We start from the raw sequence: 22,025 nt of genomic DNA on the forward strand, positions 1-22,025 counted from the left end.
TGCGTTTTTACATGTTCTGTCCAATCCAAAATTTCGTCAAAATCAGTCCAAGTACAGTCCAGTCCAAGTGTTATAATTACACACCTATAACTAGCAACACTACAAGGAACAATAAGGTGTGAATCTGGCAGAAGTTCTGAAAGTCTGAAAACCTACGTAATCTCCATCCACTGTAAGAACGAAGTTAATGTAAATAAAATCACGTGACTTCCGAAGTATTTTTTTTCCTGTGTGTTAGTTCTGGTGTTATTTTGTCCATGAATAAATATACAGGTCATAATATAAGCTTCCGCAACTTCAGTGTAGGCTTCCCGATGGCGTAATGGTAACGTCATCACCTTATAATCAAGGGTCCCGGGTTCGATACACGATGAAGAGACAGTGATTCGGATCTCGCTTAAAATCGTAGGATCAGTACTGCTTAACCTACCTGTATATGAAGTGGACTTAAACAAAACATAAAGCTTCACTGCAGCAGCTACGTTGACTCTTACCGCACGCTCTCCTATGCGCAAGATAGCTACACTACAGCTTCCATTTCACGTACTTATACCAGTGTGTGCGTGTCCCAAGCTTAGTTTTATTTTGTCTTAAATTATTTGTGATATGCATGTAGGTAGGACTAATGATATTGATTACATCGACATTTAAAATGTTATCTAGGTTGTTCTTAATGATAACGTATTTGAAATTCGTAATTTACAAATGGTAAATTAGCATTACAAACTTTCTTTTTATGGCGTGTTATTAAACATTTACCGGGGGAGGTGCATTTAATTTTCGGGTGGGTGAAGAGTTACTAGAGTATTTCTAAAGCTTCAGAATGTTTGTCTTCACATGCGTAGATGACATTTCATTCCTCAAGATTGATGAAAGAAAAGCGAGAATAGTTAGCAGAGCAAAGTAGCCAGCATAACAAAAATAAAATCGTCAAATTGAGTAACATAGTGATTTTAGAAACACGAAGCTACCCGCACGGTTGCAATTAAGGCTAATTACCCGCTAAAAAGAAAGACACGAGGTGGGCTGTGAAGTACGCGGGCGAGCATATCGAGAAACAATCCGATTGTTCTTCGTGGCCTGCCTTCGTTGCTCTACCGTAGCCCCTATTCCTGGCGTAACGGTGCAGCCCTAACTGTACATTTGCTTCAGTGCTTCGCCACGAGGTTCTACATGTGTTCGCGTTGTTCGTCCCCATTAGAAATGTATCTGTTCCTCGTAGAAACAAGACTGCAGTCATGCAGTGCAAAAAAAGAAATGTTTGAGCCAAACATCCATTTGCATGTGAGCATTCATTGGCGAATTAATGGGGCGGGTCACTTTTTAGTTGTCGCACGTTCATTGACCGTTTGTTAACTTTAAACATTGTCTCCGAGGGTGTGTGATCACTAGACCTCGGATTTTTAGGTTCTAAAAAGTGTGCTTTTAGGTTCCTAAAATAGGCTCTAAAAATCCTAAAATAGGTTCGAAAAACCCTAAAATAGGTCCTAAAAATCTTAAGTTAGGTTCGAAAAATCTTCAATAGGTTCAATAGAAACTTAAAATAGTTCCAAATTCCTGAAAAAATGCTGATTAGGTATAGTCACCGACAATGAAAATGGGACACCTATATCCTGAAATACGCACTATCTTGCATAACGTTATGTGTGTTGCCTAACCCTACGACGATGACTGAACTTAGCATTGGAAATTTGCTATTAGCTAAAACCCACTCTTCGCCGTATAGTTAGGCAAAAATCTTTTTTCATGTTATCCACAGTCAAACTCCGCAATTTTGTCTGTGAGGATCATCTTATATGCTGAAAATAATGTTTCAACAAAAACATAGTTAGTGCTGCAAACTTCAATACTGCAATGTTAGTTAGCAAGGCGTGAATGCCACAAAGCACCGAAGTGACAGATCAGACCACTTTGGATTGTACAGGTAACAGTGGCACCAGACATTTTGCTTTGTTTAGAGCTTTGAAAAATCACTATGGACTAGGAGGAAGGGAAATTGATTGATTGATTTAGTTTATTTTACTTCGCGTTTTGTGCCTCTTGGCTAATTTGCGAAGATGGGGATGAGTGATGAAATGATGAAATGGATGAAAATGGACATTCACAAACAACCATACCCGACCGGGATTCGAACCCGGGACCCTTCGCGTCGCAGCGCGATGTGCTAACCACTCGGCCACAGAGTCGGGCAAGGAAGGGAAATTGACAGAGATATGTTTCAAACACGTTCGTCATTGAATTTTTTTGTGACTAAACAAAGCAAATGCCTCTGTGTGACTTAAAAATCCTGTAAAACCTTACATAACTTATTATTTCTTACAACCTAAAATCCGAGGTCTAGTGACCACTTAATTTTATATATTCAGGGGACGATCGCCACTTTGATTCCTAACTTTAAGATTGCTTATTTTTAGTTATCAAGAAGGAGAGGCGATCATCTTTCTATACCTTAAGAAGGAGAGGCGATCATCTGTCTATACCTTAAGAAGGAGAGGCGATCATCTGTCTATACCTTAAGAAGGAGAGGCGATCACCTTTCTATACCTTAAGAAGGAGAGGCGATCACCTTTCTAGACCTTAAGAAGGAGAGGCGATCACCTTTCTAGACCTTAAGAAGGAGAGGCGATCACCTTTCTAGACCTTAAGAAGGAGAGGCGATCACCTTTCTAGACCTTAAGAAGGAGAGGCGGTCACCTTTCTAGACCTTAAGAAGGAGAGGCGGTCACCTTTCTAGACCTTAAGAAGGAGAGGCGATCACCTTTCTAGACCTTAAGAAGGAGAGGCGATCACCTTTCTAGACCTTAAGAAGGAGAGGCGGTCACCTTTCTAGACCTTAAGAAGGAGAGGCGATCACCTTTCTAGACCTTAAGAAGGAGAGGCGATCACCTTTCTAGACCTTAAGAAGGAGAGGCGATCACCTTTCTAGACCTTAAGAAGGAGAGGCGATCACCTTTCTAGACCTTAAGAAGGAGAGGCGATCACCTTTCTAGACCTTAAGAAGGAGAGGCGATCACCTTTCTAGACCTTAAGAAGGAGAGGCGATCACCTTTCTAGACCTTAAGAAGGAGAGGCGATCACCTTTCTAGACCTTAAGAAGGAGAGGCGATCACCTTTCTAGACCTTAAGAAGGAGAGGCGATCACCTTTCTAGACCTTAAGAAGGAGAGGCGATCACCTTTCTAGACCTTAAGAAGGAGAGGCGATCACCTTTCTAGACCTTAAGAAGGAGAGGCGATCACCTTTCTAGACCTTAAGAAGGAGAGGCGATCACCTTTCTAGACCTTAAGAAGGAGAGGCGATCACCTTTCTAGACCTTAAGAAGGAGAGGCGATCACCTTTCTAGACCTTAAGAAGGAGAGGCGATCACCTTTCTAGACCTTAAGAAGGAGAGGCGATCACCTTTCTAGACCTTAAGAAGGAGAGGCGATCACCTTTCTAGACCTTAAGAAGGAGAGGCGATCACCTTTCTAGACCTTAAGAAGGAGAGGCGATCACCTTTCTAGACCTCAAGGAGGAGAGACAGTCGCCATTTACTCTTATGTTAACTGCTTATCATTTTATTATTACATGTTTCAGGATTAGATTATCATCCGTGTAAGCATTATAATACTAGTAGGAAAGCTCCCTCGACGCCGAATGGTTAGCGCTCCGATAGCCTTTAGTGCGAACGGCCCTAGGTTCGATCCACAGTGGCAACTGGAAAAGATGTAGTGGATGGACGACAAGGGACTGTGTTTACCACGTGTGGAAACCACTGGCAGATCTTTGTGTTTAGTTTTCAATATTATTAGCAAGGGAGGGATTTCGTTTAGTCAGTTTTGTTTCTCGAGGATATCACCTTAATTATCACATAATATCTGTTGACTAAATATAAAGGCTTGTAAGTCGTTTCTAAATTGTGTAAATCCTGTTTTTGCGTAGGTTTCGTCAGCTAGAGCATGCGGCCAAGGAAAGCGCCGAAAGCCTGGAAGGAAAGCTGAAATCTTGGTTGACCTCAAGGGAGGACACGTTGACAGATGACGACGACCACGAAGATGTTGACGACGATGAACCTGAATCGTCAGCACCAGGTAAGCAAATATTTGATGCTATACCTTCTGGAGAAGTAAAAGGAATTTGACCCGTTGGTAGTTTGAGCATATGAAAACAATTGTAAATCTGTATAACAAGATGTGACTTGCGCAGCTTGGGATAGGAATTCGATATCCGAATTCTTCGTTATCCGAATCCATTAGGCTAGGGATGGTACCGAGACGGCCTTGTTAAATTCGAGACGAGAACGAAATTAAAGCCTTCGACTTGTCGAATTGAGACCAATCTCTGAGATGAGTCCGAGAATCTCGTCCCGTTCGAGACTTTGCAATGATATATTTTTAAATACATAAACCATAACTTCCTCGGACAAACGAATGGTTACTTCTAGATAAAGCATATATTTTATTTTTAGTAATTACAAAGTAAATTCATTAGTGGCAGCTGTGGTTCTGTGCTGCGTGGTTGCATATATTAAGGCTGTAATTCCCTTTCTCGAGAGTTCGTAGCGTCGAAAAGAGGCGTCAAATAGAAAAATCATTAAGGCAAGTTGTTTGCCTTATACGTTGTGCAACTGCAAACTTGTGCATTGACACATTGGGTACGTTGTTACTCGAGGTGAGACCGAAACTTGACCTTTGAGACATCGACTAGGGCTGGACATGCATTTACAAATCGATACAAGACCGAGACTGTACCAAATCTCGTCTCGATACCATCCTTAATCCGAATCCCTTTCGATTTGATATCCGAAATTTCATATATTCTGTTGAGCTCATCCCCAGTGTATACCAGTGGCGCAGGAGTATATTGTCTTCTGAAATCTTTGAGTGGTGGTGAGGGGTACAGAACCTCCTGAGGTCATAAGTCCAACTTGTACCCACTGTACATCCCTTTAAAAATGCCTGGTAAAAACCTACAGTATGAAGACTTATTCCACGAGCACACAATTTGCAGAAGACATGAAAGTCAAAATATCATTCACGGTGTTCTTTCAATGGCATATTTTGAATCTAGTGATATTTGTGTAAGAAGTTTCAAAAAATCGATAAAAATTTCAGATATTGCAAAAATGTGTGGGAGGATGATTGATAATTATCAATTATAATCAATCGTGTGTATATACTTGGCTCTCTTCCTCCTCTCTCAAATCAGAAACGAATCTACAGTACTGATTTATATCTCCTCCACTTTTTTTTCCAGCCTCCTTTCTAAAAAATCAGATACATGAAAAGATGGGAACTGAACATCTTCCTCTCAAGAGAATCCGTATTCAAGCTATTGACTTTAAGGTTTAACAGGTGTTCTAGAAAAAAATAATTGTACAAGCGAAAGCTACAGCCTTCATTGTGGGCTTATCGTTTCCACATTTTTCCATTATTCTGACGCATGACGAAGTCTCAACAGTGAGTTGATAGTTATCATAATTTTATGCAGAAAAATAACAATGTTGAATGATTTGTACCGGCATGTTTTTTTATCTTATTGTTTACCAAGCTTTCGACATGAAAAGGGGACAGGAGGTCACAAAGACGGAAATAAGTGAGTTTGCTCCCTCGTTAATACAAACAAAAACGACTTGACGGTACACTGAGTTTGAGATGGTAGCAGTTTTCTTGCTTAACTTTGTCCTTACAAATCAGTGGCGAACTGGCGACTCTAAAGGGGGTTAGAAAATACCCCTGTGCCCTCCACGTTATGACTCCTCGCCAACACCTCTGCTCTGGGCATGCAACACTGAGTGGCATTTTCTCTATACCTCTGACACAAACATCACAAACATGTTCGGCTACTCAGGGAGACTGATTTATCCACACATCACCAACTGCCCTTCAGGCAGGCTCCACCCCCCGCCCCATTTTTTTCACAACGGCCCAGTTTGTGGTCATTTTGGCTCTAAATTTACGTTTACGGCCTCACATGGAAAATTCTGGATAAATTCCGGTCAGTGAAGTTTTACAGTAGGCTCTACTGTAAACTTTAATTTTCGTAAAGATAGCATTAATGTTAATGTTAAACTTAACAAGTCATTTCTGTTTGTTTGTTTATTTCATCATAGAGTCTGATACTTCTGATCGCGCCTCACAAATACTTTGAGACGTTTAAAGTTTTGCCTTGCCTAATAGCACTACTACTTTCACTGAGCATGTTAGAAATTGCAGAGAGCTGTTGTGCTCTCGCACACTTTCTCTTAAGGCAGTAAACACAAACTCAACGCAGTGATAGATCGCAATTATTGCTTACTGTTTGCGGCCATGTGCCACATTCCTAACGCATTTCTAATGTGTCTCATTCTTTTTCCATTACTTGGAGAACGCATGCCACCTTTCTACATAGTAATAAACATGTAAGCAGAAGAGTCGCGTTAAGGAGGATATAGAGCGTATCAACTAAATCACATTAACGAAGGAGAAATCTTAGGATGCGAGAGAGATTGTTCTCATAAAGCTCTCTGTCCCGATGGGATGTCACTCTTGTTGACACAGAGATGTGCTTCGTCGTTCTCAGATTTTATGTCGGAAGGAACAAGAAGACATGCTTTTTGCAAGCTTCTTCCTTTGGAACTTTGAACTTGAGCTTGCGACATCCAATTTTTTTTAACGCCTGAGAAATGACACGAAACTACGATTACAAGATTTCAGTCATACTGTCCCCACGGTTAACGTGTCAGTTCTTCCAGAAGAACATCCGTACTTCACGGCATACTTCCCACAGAAAAATTGGGAAGTAACGTAACGCAAATGACGCGTTACTATTTCTGGAATTGCGTTAGTATCGCGTTAACGGAATTATATATGTAATTGTAACGGTGATTATTTTTCGTAATTTACATAACGTTATCTTGAACTCAGAACTAGACTTGATTCACCACTAGACTATCCTAGGGGCCGCAAGTCCAGGGGAAAAGCACAAAAATGAGACACTGAAGGGGCAGAAGTGACGACCATCAATTATTAATATTCCTGAATATTGTGATATAGCAAAATAAAACATGTCAAAACCTTCTACTTGCTTATTTCATGAAAGCAGGTAGAAGGAAAGGGTTTCTAGCGTTTAAAAAACTTCTTACACAATAACCCTTACTACAGAGTCACCACATAGGACCACTATATTAAACATCGTAAAAAAGTTTACAGTAACAGGGTCAGTTCTGAATAAAAGTGGAAAGAAAAATGGGGAAATCTAAAAAATAAAGTATACAAAGACAATCCGCACACCATCCGTGAGTTAAAAGAGAGTATTGTACGAGAAATCGGGAGAATTACAGTAGACGAACTTGCACGTGTAAATGCCAATTTCCTTGGGAGATGCCAGGAATGTGTTGCAGCAGAGGGACATCATTTTCAACACCTTCTGTAGTCAAGGTTAGTACACACTATGAAAACTGTGTAATTCTAATAGCAGACTCTACCGACTGTCGCGGACCCCGTTCGCCGGGAAAGACAAGCGCTGACGCCGGGCCGCTTGCCGCCGAGTCTCGTAGCGAATGTCAGGGAATGCTCTGTATATTTTAACCGGACTGCGAAGGAAGCCGCACGAGGCCACGTAACAGTGCTCAAATATAAACATTTTGCGTGCCAACAATTGAATTGAAAGTGAAGTGGAGGGATATTGAGGGTTAAAATCAATATCCTTGTTTCTCAGTTCGCTGCCAGTTTGGCTATCGTAATGTAGCGTCGGTTTATTTTCCTTTGGTGCGTGTACTGTATTAGTGTTCTGGTGAAATGCATAGTGCAAGTGGCACTAAGTGAAAAAAGGAAAAAGAAAGCCATCTTTCGGAAATTCTAAAGAAAGTACCTAAATTAAATCATTTTTTCTGTTCGGAAAGAGGAAGCAAATCTGTCTTGTTCAGTTGCCCCATCAGCTTCAACTGTAACAGGTCCTCCGATCGGAAACCTGAAATTAGAACCACAGGTTAGGTTTAGACGGCTCTCAACTCAGAAAAAAGGATGTGATATTGTCGACCCTTCAATTTTCCATGGTGAGGTAGAATGAACGAGTAAAATAAATCTATCTCAAACCTCCTTGTTGTTAAATTTAAATTTAATAACGTCCGCAAGGCCCAAAACAAAGGATAGGCTAGGGACCGAAATTTTATACACCCTCCCCCCCCCCATCCTGGTCGACGAAACATGTTTTGTTGAGGAATACGGTATAGGGGTGGTTTAACATTTCTCAGAATTCAACAGGAAATGGTGACCTAGACTGGAAATCAAATAGGCTTCCTGTAGGGAACAGACGTGCTACTTGTGTAACCGCTTGAATATTTTTATTGTGTGACAGAAAGCAAAGTATTACTTTTTTTAAAAAAGTAATTTGCCCACAGCAAGATTACTTTCGAAATCAAAACACAAGTTGTTGATGGACTTTGAGTTCAGCAGATGCAGATCGAGAAATGACTCTTGGGGGGGAGAGGGGAATTTAAGTTGGGTTCCTCAGCGAACGAAAGTCTCTTCTTAAATTTACTTTTCAAAATAAAAATATGTGTAAAATATAAATAATATCATAAGCTAAGCTGCCTTCCGTGGTCTAGAGATATCTGAGATTAACCAAGAATCTCTGCTAAGATATGAATATTAATTGTTTTTCCTTCAGTAACAAAACTGATCCTGTTGTCGTGATTGTATAAATATTCTCTACCATAGACAATGCTGAGAATTTCTCATTAGCCTATTTGGGCAGGAGGAATGGCAACAATTATTTCACTGTGCTCTAGAGCCCACCCTTGATTAGCGATGTCCCTGCTAATCATCCCCCACCCTCAATATCACAATTAGCCAGAAGTCGCAGAAAAATTATGTAAATTAAGTAAAATGCAAGCTTAAAAATGACATGGTACTTGTGAAGGTTAAAAGAAATAATAGCAAATAAGGAACCAAATGCATACAACACTGCTTGCTGTATGCCTCAAATCTTGTTGATTGCAGACGATGCATTTTATAGCCTTTCATATTCAAGTACTTAACATAAGTAGACAAACTCTTTCTAATATAAAAGAGAATGCAAATAATGATAAAGAATTTATATGGGATAAGTAGTACACTGACGTCAATGCATATCTGAGTACCAGTTCTGGACAGAACCAGAAAAACCAGGCCTACTTTATTTATTGCATGAATACCCTTTATTAAATATTGGATCAACATTACTGGAAACATTTGCATGGATTCCAATTCTTGAGTAATTGTAGAAATCATACATTATTCATTAATGTGCAACGTGATTTACATTTATAAGTACATCTTGCTTTGAGTTGAATGTTTTATACTGAACAAGATAGCACTTTTGTAATGAAATGTCTTTCTTTGAAAAAATACTTTGTAATCGGTCTTATTCAGTAGATCCTCAATGGTCGAAAAATTCATCTCAATTTAGTTCAGTTCCCTAGAGACTGTACTGAGATGAGACCTTTGGAGTATTCATCCATTTTTGATAAAGCCAGACTAATACAAGTTCATTCATGAGATAGCAGTTTAACAAGACACACAGTGCAAATGATACATCTTGTGTTTACTCAATGTATATGTTGCAGAAAATCACTACTAGCATTTACTTCTTCAAGGAAAAGTACAAAAAGAAATGACTGCTAAAGACTTACTTTTATGTACCCGTAGTAGCAAGCTTTTTCTTAATTGATGTTGCTGTTGAAAGGTACATGAATGATTCTCAACATCTACATGTGATTAGTTATTTGGCCAGTTCTCAACTTTTTGTTGGTGGCAAATTCAAGGAGGACAGGGTGTGGTCAAACCCCATGGGACCACACCTAAATCCATCTTTGTGTGTGTAATATGGGAAGCCATGTTAAAAGGAAGGAGGAGTATAACTTCCAATTCCTCTAGAGTATGTCACTAGATGTAATCTATTGTTAGCATAGGTAACTCAAATATGCTGCATCTAATATTTATTTTAATTTTGATTTAATTAATTTGATTTAATATTGAATTTATAAATTTTGTCTTTTTCCTGCTCACAATTCTATTAGGCATTCCTCCTGATTCACTTCCAAGGCTGAGAGACTTGTTTATGGGCATTTCTCAACATTGATAATGAGGTCAGAAGCCAACTTTGTATCGTCTTCAAACGAACCAAGATATGCATACTATTTTTTCATGAGGATTCTTAAAGTATATCAAGGTCCTTCAAAAGTCCTTGCATGTATTTATCTTCTTCTTAGTGATATTTAGACTTGCATGAATGGAAGGGTTTGGTTCTCTTAAGCTGATATCCATGGTGCAGTGGTTAGCACAGCCATATTGTGGCACCAGAGGTCCTGGGTTTGAATCTCAGCCTGGGCATTCTTTGTGATTGTCCCTTCATCAATTTCACCATATCATCACTCATCCTCATCATCATGATTAACTAAAAGTGGCAAAAATGAGACACTAAATATAAAAAATCAAATTAAATCATAACTTGTCCAGAACCAACATGTTTGAAAAATTAATAAATTGTTGCTTATGTTAAGAATGCTTTGTGCATGTGATACTCATTATTTTTGTTTAAAAATGCACAACAGTTCTTTCTCTTGATACACCTGGCCTCATGAAATACCCATGTGGTACAATCAGCAGGTAAGCTAACAGCAGTCAAACTTTCCATGCTAATTTAATTTTTTTTTATTCCACAACTTGTGTTGTTTCAAGAAATCAAATTGTGGTAATGCTGAAGCAAAGTTTGGCCTCGGCTTATTGGAATCTTTATTTTAATGCATTACCTTTATATCATGGCCGTATTTAGAGGGGGGGTTTCTAGGGTTCAAACCCCCCCCGAAACTTCTGACATGTTGGATTAATGGAAGTTCAAAAACCAAAATCTGTAACAAATTTTCAATTTTTTTTTCGAAGCATCACAAAAATACATGGAGACAATGTTGAAACGATCGAGCTAGAATTTTCATACATTTGGAATTCTGAAACTTGAGTGAAACAGGATTTATTCTCAGAATCGTAGCCCACCCGCGACCCCTCCATTATCACTTCTGCTGTCCTCTTTCCAGTGTTGCTCCTGCGTCACAAGGAATATAGACTGAAGATTCCCTTATGATTGTCCCAAAATTCCCTTTCCAGCTTTTAAATTCCCTGTCCGATAAAGTCGAAAATCCCCCTTGATAGGAGTTCAAACCTAGGATATTCAGTTTCGTAGCGCATTACGTTCGCGATTGAGGTTACAATCCATGCACCAGGCTAAGCTTTTAAAGAGAATAACTGGTTCCACACTTTTCAAAATTCCAAGAATTTAATTTTAAAGTCAAACAACAAAAGCTTTATGACTAAAATTTCCATCTAACTTTGAAAGCTTTTCTCTTGAAGGTATCTAAAGTTTAATGACGAAGTATAATAATTGTGCATTTCAGTACACACTGTATGAAACGTGAAAAAAAAAAAAGAAACTTGTGCTGGATATTCACTCATCCGCTGGATTGAGTAAGCCTCCTCAAGGATATAACAATAATATAATTATTATTATTATTATTATGGAATATTTCTTTATTATTATTATGAAATTTTAATTATTATTGTACAGTTATTGTTATTATTTCTATTATTCAAATTTCTGGCGACGCCCATGTTAACAATTATGAATGAACCCCCCCCGAAATTTTTTCCTGCCTACGGCCATGCTTTATATAGAAAGGAACAAGTGAATGAACATGCTGATGAACAATGCACTCAGGCCCGTAACCAGGCAGGGCTCAGCCCCCCCCCCCCCCCCCCGGCACTGCCATCAACCTCCTTGACATTAGGTAAAACTATTTTTGTATAATTTGTTTGCAGTGAAGAGTGAAAATGTAGACAGCTCACAACTTTAAGGATAAATCCACAGAACATGAACAGCTGCTATTATATTTGCTTATTTTCTTTATGAGCTGAAGTCTAAGTAGCTGCAAGTATACAGAAGATTATCTAGACTTTGTAAGTTGTTTTACAGGAGAGCTTCTTTCTCTGTACCTTCACTATCCCTGTTGCGACCTCCCGATTACACAGAAATCTGACTTCGATGCAAATTCCTTTCGCATCTGCATCAAAGGCCAACAGATCCCAAGTTTTGGGAACGAAGGAGAGTGTCATTGCTTCGACCGGTGGTGGAATGTACTGTAGGCACTGTGATTGAATATTGTGTATTTCTTGTATGATATAAATATCTGCATCATCTAACGTAGTATGCAGTGTGTAAGGGATGATTTCAGTATCAGTCAATTAACACTTCAAGAGATGTTTTAAAAGACGTAGGAGAATGTAGTATTTGTATGATATTTATAAATTTTGTTTAACAATGACCCCCCCACACACACACATAATTTACCTTCATCTAATACTGTTCAATTGTTTAAAAAATGGACTTAGTTTACAAAGCCCCCTGATAAACCCATGAGCCCCCCCCCCCTGGAGATCAGTTCTAGCTATGGGCCTGAATGCACCTACTCTTAAGAGACATGGACAAATAAAACATTTCTATTGAGTTATCTATGAAAACCGAGATCAGAACTGTATTTATACATTGCCTAAGGCAGTTGGAAAATTGTAGAAAGAAATTATGGTGGTGTTAATTTAACTACAACATAACAGATGATTATGTCAAACTATACAACTTCATTCAATTTTATAGTTTAGTACTTTGCACTAATATCCTTTCAGAGGTCAGAGAAACAGTTATTATAAGATTTGATTTTGACCCTTCAAATCTAGAGATAAAAGGGATATTATTTTTATTTTCAAAGAGGAAACTCATATGAAAGGAAGCAGCCAATCAGTAGGTCATAATTCCAAGAGAATATACATTGATATGACTTGATTAAAAGGGCATAAAGTCTTGAAAGTCCTATTTAATAGGGAGTTAACTGAGAGAGTGTGATTGTCTTAGTAAATGTAAGTTTCCAAGCATACATGATTGTCTTCATAAATGGAATGAACATTTAAGAAATAAATTAAAACGATAGAATTAACTCAAATTGTTTTTTTGTACAAACAAAATAAAAGTGCATAAACAAAGTATCTCCTTTCCTGGCCAACATAAACCAGATATTCCACGATTCATGCATGTTTGCTGGCAGAGCATGTTAAGTGATAACTTACATTCTTAGCCCCAAAGTTCCCATGTTCAAGCTGCAGCCGCAGAATGGGCGTCCCTTCATAAATTTCATCTAATCATCTCTCATCTTCATTCTTGCGATTAGCTAAAAGTAGCAGAAAAGCAAACCTACTAAATAACAAAAATACAAAAACAAATCTTGCATGTTCAACAAAAATTTGTTGTTTTAAACTTATCAATTTTAGAAGTTCACACTAATGACAAAACATTAGATGGTCCACAGCCTAAATTCCAGCTGTACTATATGAGATAAATATTTTGTTTGCTGCTTCTGTGCTGATTGCTCTGTTCCTAGTTCCCCCTTTTTTGTTATGGATTGACTAATGTGAGTCACTACATTACATTAATAAGAAATTTCTAACGTAACCATGGACACATACACATCTACAACAAGTTCTGTTTAATGTTTTTTCAGGTTTTTCAATGAATCCAATGTCGGACATTTTTGGTCTCTTTGGAGGATCACGCCAGCAGTGGTGGAAAGGGTGAGTAAGAGTTGAATGCCAGTACTCTTTCATTTCAATGTGCATGCACTGCTACTAGACAGTTCCTGATTCAAAACTATGTACAGTGGTGGAAACAAACATTCCCCCATAGGGATTTAATACCATTATCCCAATTGGGGGGGGGGGGGGGTACTGCTTTCCACCAATATGACTCCTGTATCAGATAACAGTTTTGAAATTGATAACCCACGAAGCTCCAAAATGTCAGTTTAATGTCTGCAGATGGTGCACAATAATTTCAATTATATATTTTTTCTTCCTCAAGAGCCTTGTGTGGCTGAATATGCTTATTTACGTTGGTAAATAATACAAAACAAAGGAAAAAATTAACATGACACACACGAAACTTAATTGCTATAGGCCATACATGTTTTCTGTTAACATGTACTGCAGTTATTTACATTGCTTGTGCAGACAAATGATTGTTCTTTCTTAGGACCCCCTTATCAACTTTGTTTGAAGTTTCTTTTAAGTCCACTTTATGCACAGATAGACTATTTGGGACTGGACCTACAGTTCAAAGTGGGATCCAAACCACTATGTGCCTCCACCAGTTATCGAACCTGGGGCCCCTTGATTACAAGGTAACAACGTTAACACTACACCATCAGCAAGGCTCCCTTATCAATTTCGTATGCAGGGGATGAAGTATGGAATAATTGTGTGTTTCTATAAAAGTAGTAGATAGTACATCTAAATGGAGTAGAATTTAATATGGAAGTATATTAAATATATGAATGCCTTTTATCCACACACACATGGCAGCAGCAGGAGGTTACATGGGATGGATGGATCTGTCACTTAAGATGAGTATCCTACCTAATGCCCTGGTTGCATCGTTTGGGCAGAAACAAACCTCATTACAAAGACTTAAGACCTCCACATTAATAGCATCCATGTGAATGGGAAGTACACTACCACAGCCTAACCACATGACTGCAAACTACAGTGGAACAAAATATACACACAATAACCTATTAGTTATTTTGTTACATCCTGCATTTGTTTCATCAAGTTAAATCCAGCAACCATGTAATCCACCTTTGTAACACAAAAACACTATGAAACACCCTGTACTATTGTTTACTCACTTCCTGAACTGATTTTTTTTGAGAAAACTAGCTTTGTCTAATATTTCTAAGGATATAACTATTTTTAATATTTTTTTTAAAAAATCACACACCTCAAAAATAAAGAAGTAAGTAATCACCTTTTTTAAAAATGGGTGGTTTGGTGGGGGCTTATTTTTTTGTCTGCTGAACAAAATTGCTAAAATTTCACCTTGTATGTATCATAGCATAGCTTTATATAAAAAAAACTGTTTGAGAAGTCTTGATTTTCCTTCTTTCTTTCTATTTCGGTTATTTTTACATCACTTTCTTATGTCTTTGGGGTTTGAACCTGGAACCTCTGGTTTTGTAGCATGTTATATTACCCACACTCTACAATGGAGATCAGTAACAGTCAGATTGAATTTACTTTTCAAGCCGTTTTATGTCTGGAACTTAGTAGATGTTGCAGTGTTCTTTCCCCATTAATTTGATCCATTGTTCTATTATACAGACCCAATGTTTGCATTACTCGTGATGAAATAGATGAGAATCAGCAGAAAAACGAGACCGACACAGAAGTGGGCAGCATTTTTGGCTCATTCCACTTTTCCAGTTGCCAGCAGACTCCAACGAAGTACACCTGCACCACAAAGTAAGTACTTATCTAGTGGCACCATGGATAAGTTTCTTCAAATATTTGAGGCTTTTGAATAAATGTGTTACAAGGTGGGCAAATTATATTCACCTAAGATTTGATTTTAATTATATGAAGAACACAATGGGACAAAAGTAGGCCTGAAGTGATACCACTTTGAACCAATTCAAAGTAATTCAGAATATATACATACTTTGAATTGGTTAAATATGGGTTTCCACTGGAACCACGTCATAGCAATCTACAAAGGTTTTGCTTTTAAAATATCCATAATTTCACATGAAATAATCATTTAATTCCATTATCCATTTTCCCCTACAATGTTTTTGGAAAAATAAAGAAAAGTATGCATTTTGCTTATTTCCAGGATATTTAATGTGTTGTGTACAATTTTACAGTCTCCCTGAGGTACCCAAAGTCTGAAAACATATTGGCCTGTATCAGTGATTAAATTCCAACTGATACTTTGATATATCGATACCACTGGTACCAATACAACGATATCGGCTCAGCCCTATGTGTGTGTATGTTGAGGGCAGTGTGAACCTAAAACAATCCACTGAAAGATTTTATCGTGTTTTGATGCACTTTTTTCTTCTAGAGTTCGTAACCACGGCATACGCAAAACTTTCGTAGTAACATACGAATGTTGCTATGGTCATCGAAGAGTACAAGGGCAACCAGGATGTACCGAAAGTAAGTATTGCTGATTACCTTTTTTTATACAGCATTCCTCTATTTGCTTTTTACAGAATCATTATTAGTGGATTATATGACAACCGACTCAGTAAGCTGCTCTAAACATATTTGTTCCTAATAAATGTAGATGGAAAAGAATCTCTTGAGAAAAGGGTTACATCAAAATTGCCCTAATTATAAAGTACTACTCTCACAGCAAGTTCATGCTTTTTGCATGACACATTACGTTTGACTGCATCACATTATTTTAAGACCGCTTGAAATGTTATAGGTCTAATTATTTGTTAAACTTTAAAGCACATTATACGATGATATCTAAATTATTTTTTCCTCAGTGAAAATGAAACCTCTTATGGAAACCGTTACTGATTTGGGAGCAACAGATTTTGTTGAGCTTGTGAAAACTTCACGATTAGAAGAAAAGATGTCTTCTTCAAACATCACATTGTTTGCTCCTTCAGATGAAGCAGTGCGAGACTTCACAGATGCATTGGAAGAAGCAGTAAGTTAGATTCCATTTTTTTTCTTCTTTCACAATTGCGTACTTGTATGGACTCGAACTGGGAACTTTGGTGTCTACTTTCATCAATTGAATGTTGACCACTCATCCACCAAGCTGTCACAATTCTATACCTTTTTTTACATTTTACTATTAAAAAAACTTTGTTAAGATTGATTTGGGATCAATATGGTTGCTTTGCACAGTGGCACACCAGATTTTCTGGAAAAGATGGCTGTCAAAGATTTGGGAGGGCCACTTCTTGAAAGAAAAATGTATTTTGATGTACATTCTTATTACATAATCTAAACAAAGATTGATTAAAATGTTTTGCTAAAAACAAATTATACAATTTCAAATGTTGCATTGAAAATGTGTTAAATTTAGGTTAAAACATACATGATCCAGCGGTTAGTAGAGTGCACTATGAAACCACAGCCCATGAAATGACTTTAAAATTATTTAAAAATTGCTTGTAAAATTACTTTTCATATTATTATGTAAGCTTTAATTTTTCATAAATGTACTTGTGACATTACTCAAATAATGGAACACAGTTGGATGTTTGGTACTTTAAGCTACTGAAGGTGTAGAAGGAAAAAACAATGCAGTATAATTGTACTGCTTGCAATGTTAAGTCTTTCATATCTTAATCAAACTATTCTCATTTGTTTATTATTGTGTTGTTCTTGAAATGCCACTGAGAGAGAGAAAGAAGCATTTTGTTGAGGGCAATAATTCAGGCAATGTTAAAGTAGACTCACCATTCAGAATAACATAAATTTATTACAATGTTAGTAACCTGTGGCTTGACTGCCCTTGATCTCCCGACTGCCAGTCTCCCTCCCACAATCCTACTTAGAGGTGTGGAGATCTTCAACCGGTAATGAGGTGACGTGGAGTCAGCATGTCGAAACCGTTATAGAATAGGAGATTTCTGAGACTGGGTTATGGTACTCACTTGTAGCTCCCCAGTTTCCTCATGATGGTGGGTTGCCACCAGTCCTATACACAACACCTTAGACCGAACGGCCAAGGAGGAGAACTATTACAATGTTAGTAGTCAACTTTTTAATATTTTTTGCAAACAGTCCTAATTCTAGGAAGAAGACTTCACTAGGTGCATCCATACTAGATGACCCTCCTTGTCAGTCGCTAGGAGTGGAATATCATATAATTGGCACTTGGTGATTAAGTTCATAACACTTCCTAGAATATATTCACAGCCAAGGCCTTGCCTTTGACTGATGTCTTGCTAAGCTACAGCCACCTTGCGGGTTTCAACCTTGACATGTGGAGGAAGTTACCCTGACCGGTTCACCCTGACTGTTATCCCTGTAAGCCAATGCCATAATTGTAATATGCATTAAACTCACGTTGCAATCTAACATGGCATATTTTTATCCCTAGGTTAGTCATCAAGATAGAAATGAAAGAATGGTGTACTTATGTTGAATTCATTAGAATTGGCAATGAGAAAACGTGTTGTAACAAGCTGACAGAAACACACGTTTGGTATCCTCTTGATTTTCGTGACCTTCAGTCCAGTAATGCAGACTACCAAAAAATATTTTATCATTTGAAGTTAAGAAAACACACACACCAGAGCAGTGAATACCACATCTGTTCGAAAATTGCACAATTTATAACAAGAATGGCCTTCATCGTTGTAGGCTTACATTATTGGAAGGGATATGCTCCACACAGTGGCAGTGATTGGGTACAAAAACTGGGGGAGCCAAGGACAGTTTACTTTTCTTTGGTAGATAAGGTTTAGCATAGTGCGGGAGCAAAAGTAGCAAAAAGTGGGGGAAATCTGCCCCCCACCCCTAATTGTCACCACTGTTTCAGTAAAATATAATTGTTAATGCTTTTGACATTAATGCGATTCTAATTTGCATATTTTTAAATTTTCACTCAATTTTCTTTCAGAACCAAGTTGAATTCTATGTTCCCCCTGGTAGAGCACGCAGATCTATTATCGATGAAGGTACCACAATGAAGGAAGTGATTTTGGGACATATGGTTCCTGGATTTGAAGATCTGAATGAAATTTCCAATGAACAAGTAAGTATTTATTCTTGTACAATAAGAAGCAATTGCATAAGCTCTTACAAGATGTAATTGTGAACAGCCCTTGAAGTGTTAGATAGCAAGCAAGATGTTTGCTCTAGCCTCGAGGATTATAGCAGGAGGATTTTCCTATAGTTTAACACGGTGACAAGGAGGCAGGTGGGGAGGATGCTTTGAGTAAATTGTCTTAGTGGGGGGGGGTTACCATTCCTCCACTTTGAGCACTCGTTCCACAAAGTTTGATTTGCATCCCTGAGAAATGGTGCAGCATTCCTACAACACTCTGCAATTATGTAACGAACCAATTTTACAGCCTTATAATGTATTAAATCAGTGGTGACAGATGCTAGTTACAACCAGAAGGTGTGTATCCCAGTCAATCTGTGATATGGGACAGACAAGGGAAAATATTTGTAAATAAATGAGCTTAAACCCAAATAAGATTTGTTCATGGCATGAATGCATCTAACCCCTTTGATATCGAGGAGTCTCCAAATTTAACATTGCTCCTTTGACCTCTACAACTAGGATTCTTCCTATACGACGCACGTTTTTAGAAGCGATATCGGGCAGAGCTACTGAGAGCGTGCCCTTGGCAACCAGCCAATGGCAGGAGTGCAACGTTGTACAGTTAGGAGACTGCGGCGCGCAAGTTAAATGCCGTGTTCTGTATTTTTTCTTGCGCGCAAGAAGTTTGCATAAAACTCGCCATTTTAAGGTTAATCATAAGATGGGGCACGACATTTTGAATACGACCGTCCAAGTCCCATGAATTTCCGTCGCCTACAGCTGGAGTTATCACTTCTCGAAGAAACATGGGAAACAACACGTCTCTACACACACACACACACACACAATGACCCTTTCGTTTTCCATTCCTGTTCCGTCTGTTTTTTTTTTCGTTGCCACAGTGTTGACCCCGCTGAGTTGTTGTGTCTTGATAAAACTATGGGTGTCAAATTCAGCTGAATATACACAATTACCCTTCATTGTTGTGGGTGTTCAAACATTGCGAGTAAGTTAAGTCAGTTTGAGTTCAGCGTTTTCGTAACAAGGGCGTTGTAAGATAATTATACTCGTACGCCACGAAGAACAGTTGTGAGAGGATTCAATACAGCACTTATTGATTGATTGATTCGATTTATTTTACTTCGCTTTTCTGCCACTTTTGGCTAATCGCGAAGATGAGGATGGGTGGTGATATGATGAAATTGATGAAGGGGAAACTTACAAACACCTATGCCCGGGCCGGGATTCGAACCCGAGAACCCTGGCGTCATAGCATGCTGTGTAATACAGCCATTATGTTCGATAGTTGTGCAATAGTTTGTGTTCCGTGAGTGTTATTAAATAATGTCGCACCGGCCCCTATAGTGCAGTGGTTAGCATATCGTGATACGACGCCAGGGGTATTGGGTTCGAATCCCGGCCTGGACATGGATGTTTATGAATGTCCATTCATTAATTTCATTATATCATCAGTCATTCCAATCTTCGCAATTAGCCAAAAGTGACAGAAAAGAAAAATAAAACAAACCAAATCAAATTAATAACGTTGCTCTCGAAACGTAGTACCAGTAGTACAGGCACCGAGGGTAAAATATTACGTTCACAAGACAGAAATCTTACTTTTAAAATATATTCTTACTTCAATGAATTGGCGTCGTAAGAAGTGCGTGCTGAAACAGTGTTTTCTCAAGAGTCGAGAACTTACGGCTAAAGCGTGTGGTGTATTTGTTTTTACTGTGTTGCATAATATAAAACAGGGTAAAGTATCTACCACAGAAATCGGTGATCCCCTATTCAAATCTCCTGGGAAACATGCCAGAAAACAGAAACGAGCGATGATGACCTTGCAGTTTCTCTATAATAAATTCCTTCAAACTTCTTTCAGGTACGAGTTTATCTTATATGCTGCAGTGATTTGATATAATCCTGTGTAGAATTCTTCACTATATATTTCATTGTACTCAAATATCACGTGCATGCATTAATATATAAAAAGTTGAATATTGGACACAATGAATTCTGTTTTCCCCTTCCGCTAGCAGTTGGTTTGACAACAGCGGACGAGTGCTGGCAGCGTATTGGCTGAACTCATGTTCCTTCTAAATGCGTACGCCATATAGGAGGGGTTGAATTTGTAAACATCTATAGTCACCGCCTGTACAAATGGGTCTGCGGTCCAGATTTTTATTGCATTTCTCTTTAGCTATACTCTTAATGTGAGAAGTCTTAGTAGTTTTTCATATTTTAAATATTGCATGCAGTGCATAGAGCAGTCTCAACTTTCATAATAATTTGCAGATAATTTGAGACACTGCTATGCATATAGGTATTTGTGAAGCACACTCAGAAGTACAAATTCTATTTTCATAGTTTTAGTTTTGCATTCTTCTATTGTATATTTTGCTTCTGGCAGTCTTGAAATTTGATTTCATTTTACCATAGTCCTTATGCAAATTCAAATACGATGAAGCTGAGAATCTTTATAGTTCATTTATCAGAGTAATTATTTTTTAAATTCTAATGCATTGTTGCTTTGATAAATCCACAACGTATATGGAGATTAGAGATATAATGTAATGGATACTAACAGTTCGTTACCTAAAAATGGATAATATTTTTAAAAAAATTTCATTTCATATGCTTATTTGCTTGTTACGTAACTGTAATGAGTTCATATTTTAAATTGAATTAATTTCAGGTTCTGTATAGTGACAACATGAACAGCAGCATTCGAATGAATGTATATCCTGGACCAGGAGAAAGGGTGGTCACTGCCAACTGTGCTCGTGTGACGTCGATGAATAATTATGCAACAAATGGAATCGTTCATATGATCAACCACATTATGAGGCCTGTTACGCACACAATTGGTGAACTGGTCAGCAAGGATACACAGTTTACTACTCTAAAACAACGTAAGTACATGTTTCAGAGGACCAGTGTATGGTAGAGAATAGTGGCCAAAATAACATACTTCCAAAAATGATGTCTGACATTTCCTAAGTATATCTAGCATGAAGGAAAGAAAAATGTATACATTGGACCAGGAATGCATATTCCTAGTAATAAATCTATGCTATAATTTTGTCACCATGAGCAAATACGAGGGTCGTTCAAGGAAAAAGTTTCCCTATGTTGCAAAAAATATATTTCTTAAGTTAGAGACAAAAATTAAGTTGCGCCAAGTAGCATGGTTCTTTCTCACTTTTCAACATAATTTCCAAGGTGGCACAATCATTTGTCCCATCGTTGCACATGTTGTTGTAAGCCATCTGCAAAAAATCAGTGTTCAGGGAACGAAGAACACTTTTCATGGCTGTTTCCATCCCGTCGAAGTCAGTTAGAATTCTGGAGTGTAGTGATGAACGAAGCTCTCATCCTGAGTCACAATACAGCAGAGAAAGTTGT

At 38.1% G+C, this 22,025-nt stretch overlaps 1 protein-coding gene across 1 annotated transcript in view; it reads left to right on the plus strand.

Annotated features, from left to right (window-relative positions):
- The window catches only part of LOC146001779 (transforming growth factor-beta-induced protein ig-h3-like), a 52,459-nt gene that overhangs the window by 8,380 nt on the left and 22,054 nt on the right, over nucleotides 1-22,025 (plus strand). The window contains exons 2-8 of the mRNA XM_083139501.1: nucleotides 3,921-4,069; nucleotides 13,540-13,609; nucleotides 15,194-15,334; nucleotides 15,939-16,033; nucleotides 16,372-16,538; nucleotides 18,468-18,602; nucleotides 21,316-21,532. Of these exons, the coding sequence (XP_082995627.1) occupies nucleotides 3,921-4,069; nucleotides 13,540-13,609; nucleotides 15,194-15,334; nucleotides 15,939-16,033; nucleotides 16,372-16,538; nucleotides 18,468-18,602; nucleotides 21,316-21,532 (974 nt within the window). The remainder of the gene's footprint in view (nucleotides 1-3,920; nucleotides 4,070-13,539; nucleotides 13,610-15,193; nucleotides 15,335-15,938; nucleotides 16,034-16,371; nucleotides 16,539-18,467; nucleotides 18,603-21,315; nucleotides 21,533-22,025) is intronic.

Source organism: Lepisma saccharinum, chromosome 1, assembly GCF_977018435.1.
Source record: "Lepisma saccharinum chromosome 1, izLepSacc3.1, whole genome shotgun sequence".
Lineage (NCBI taxonomy): Eukaryota > Metazoa > Arthropoda > Insecta > Zygentoma > Lepismatidae > Lepisma > Lepisma saccharinum.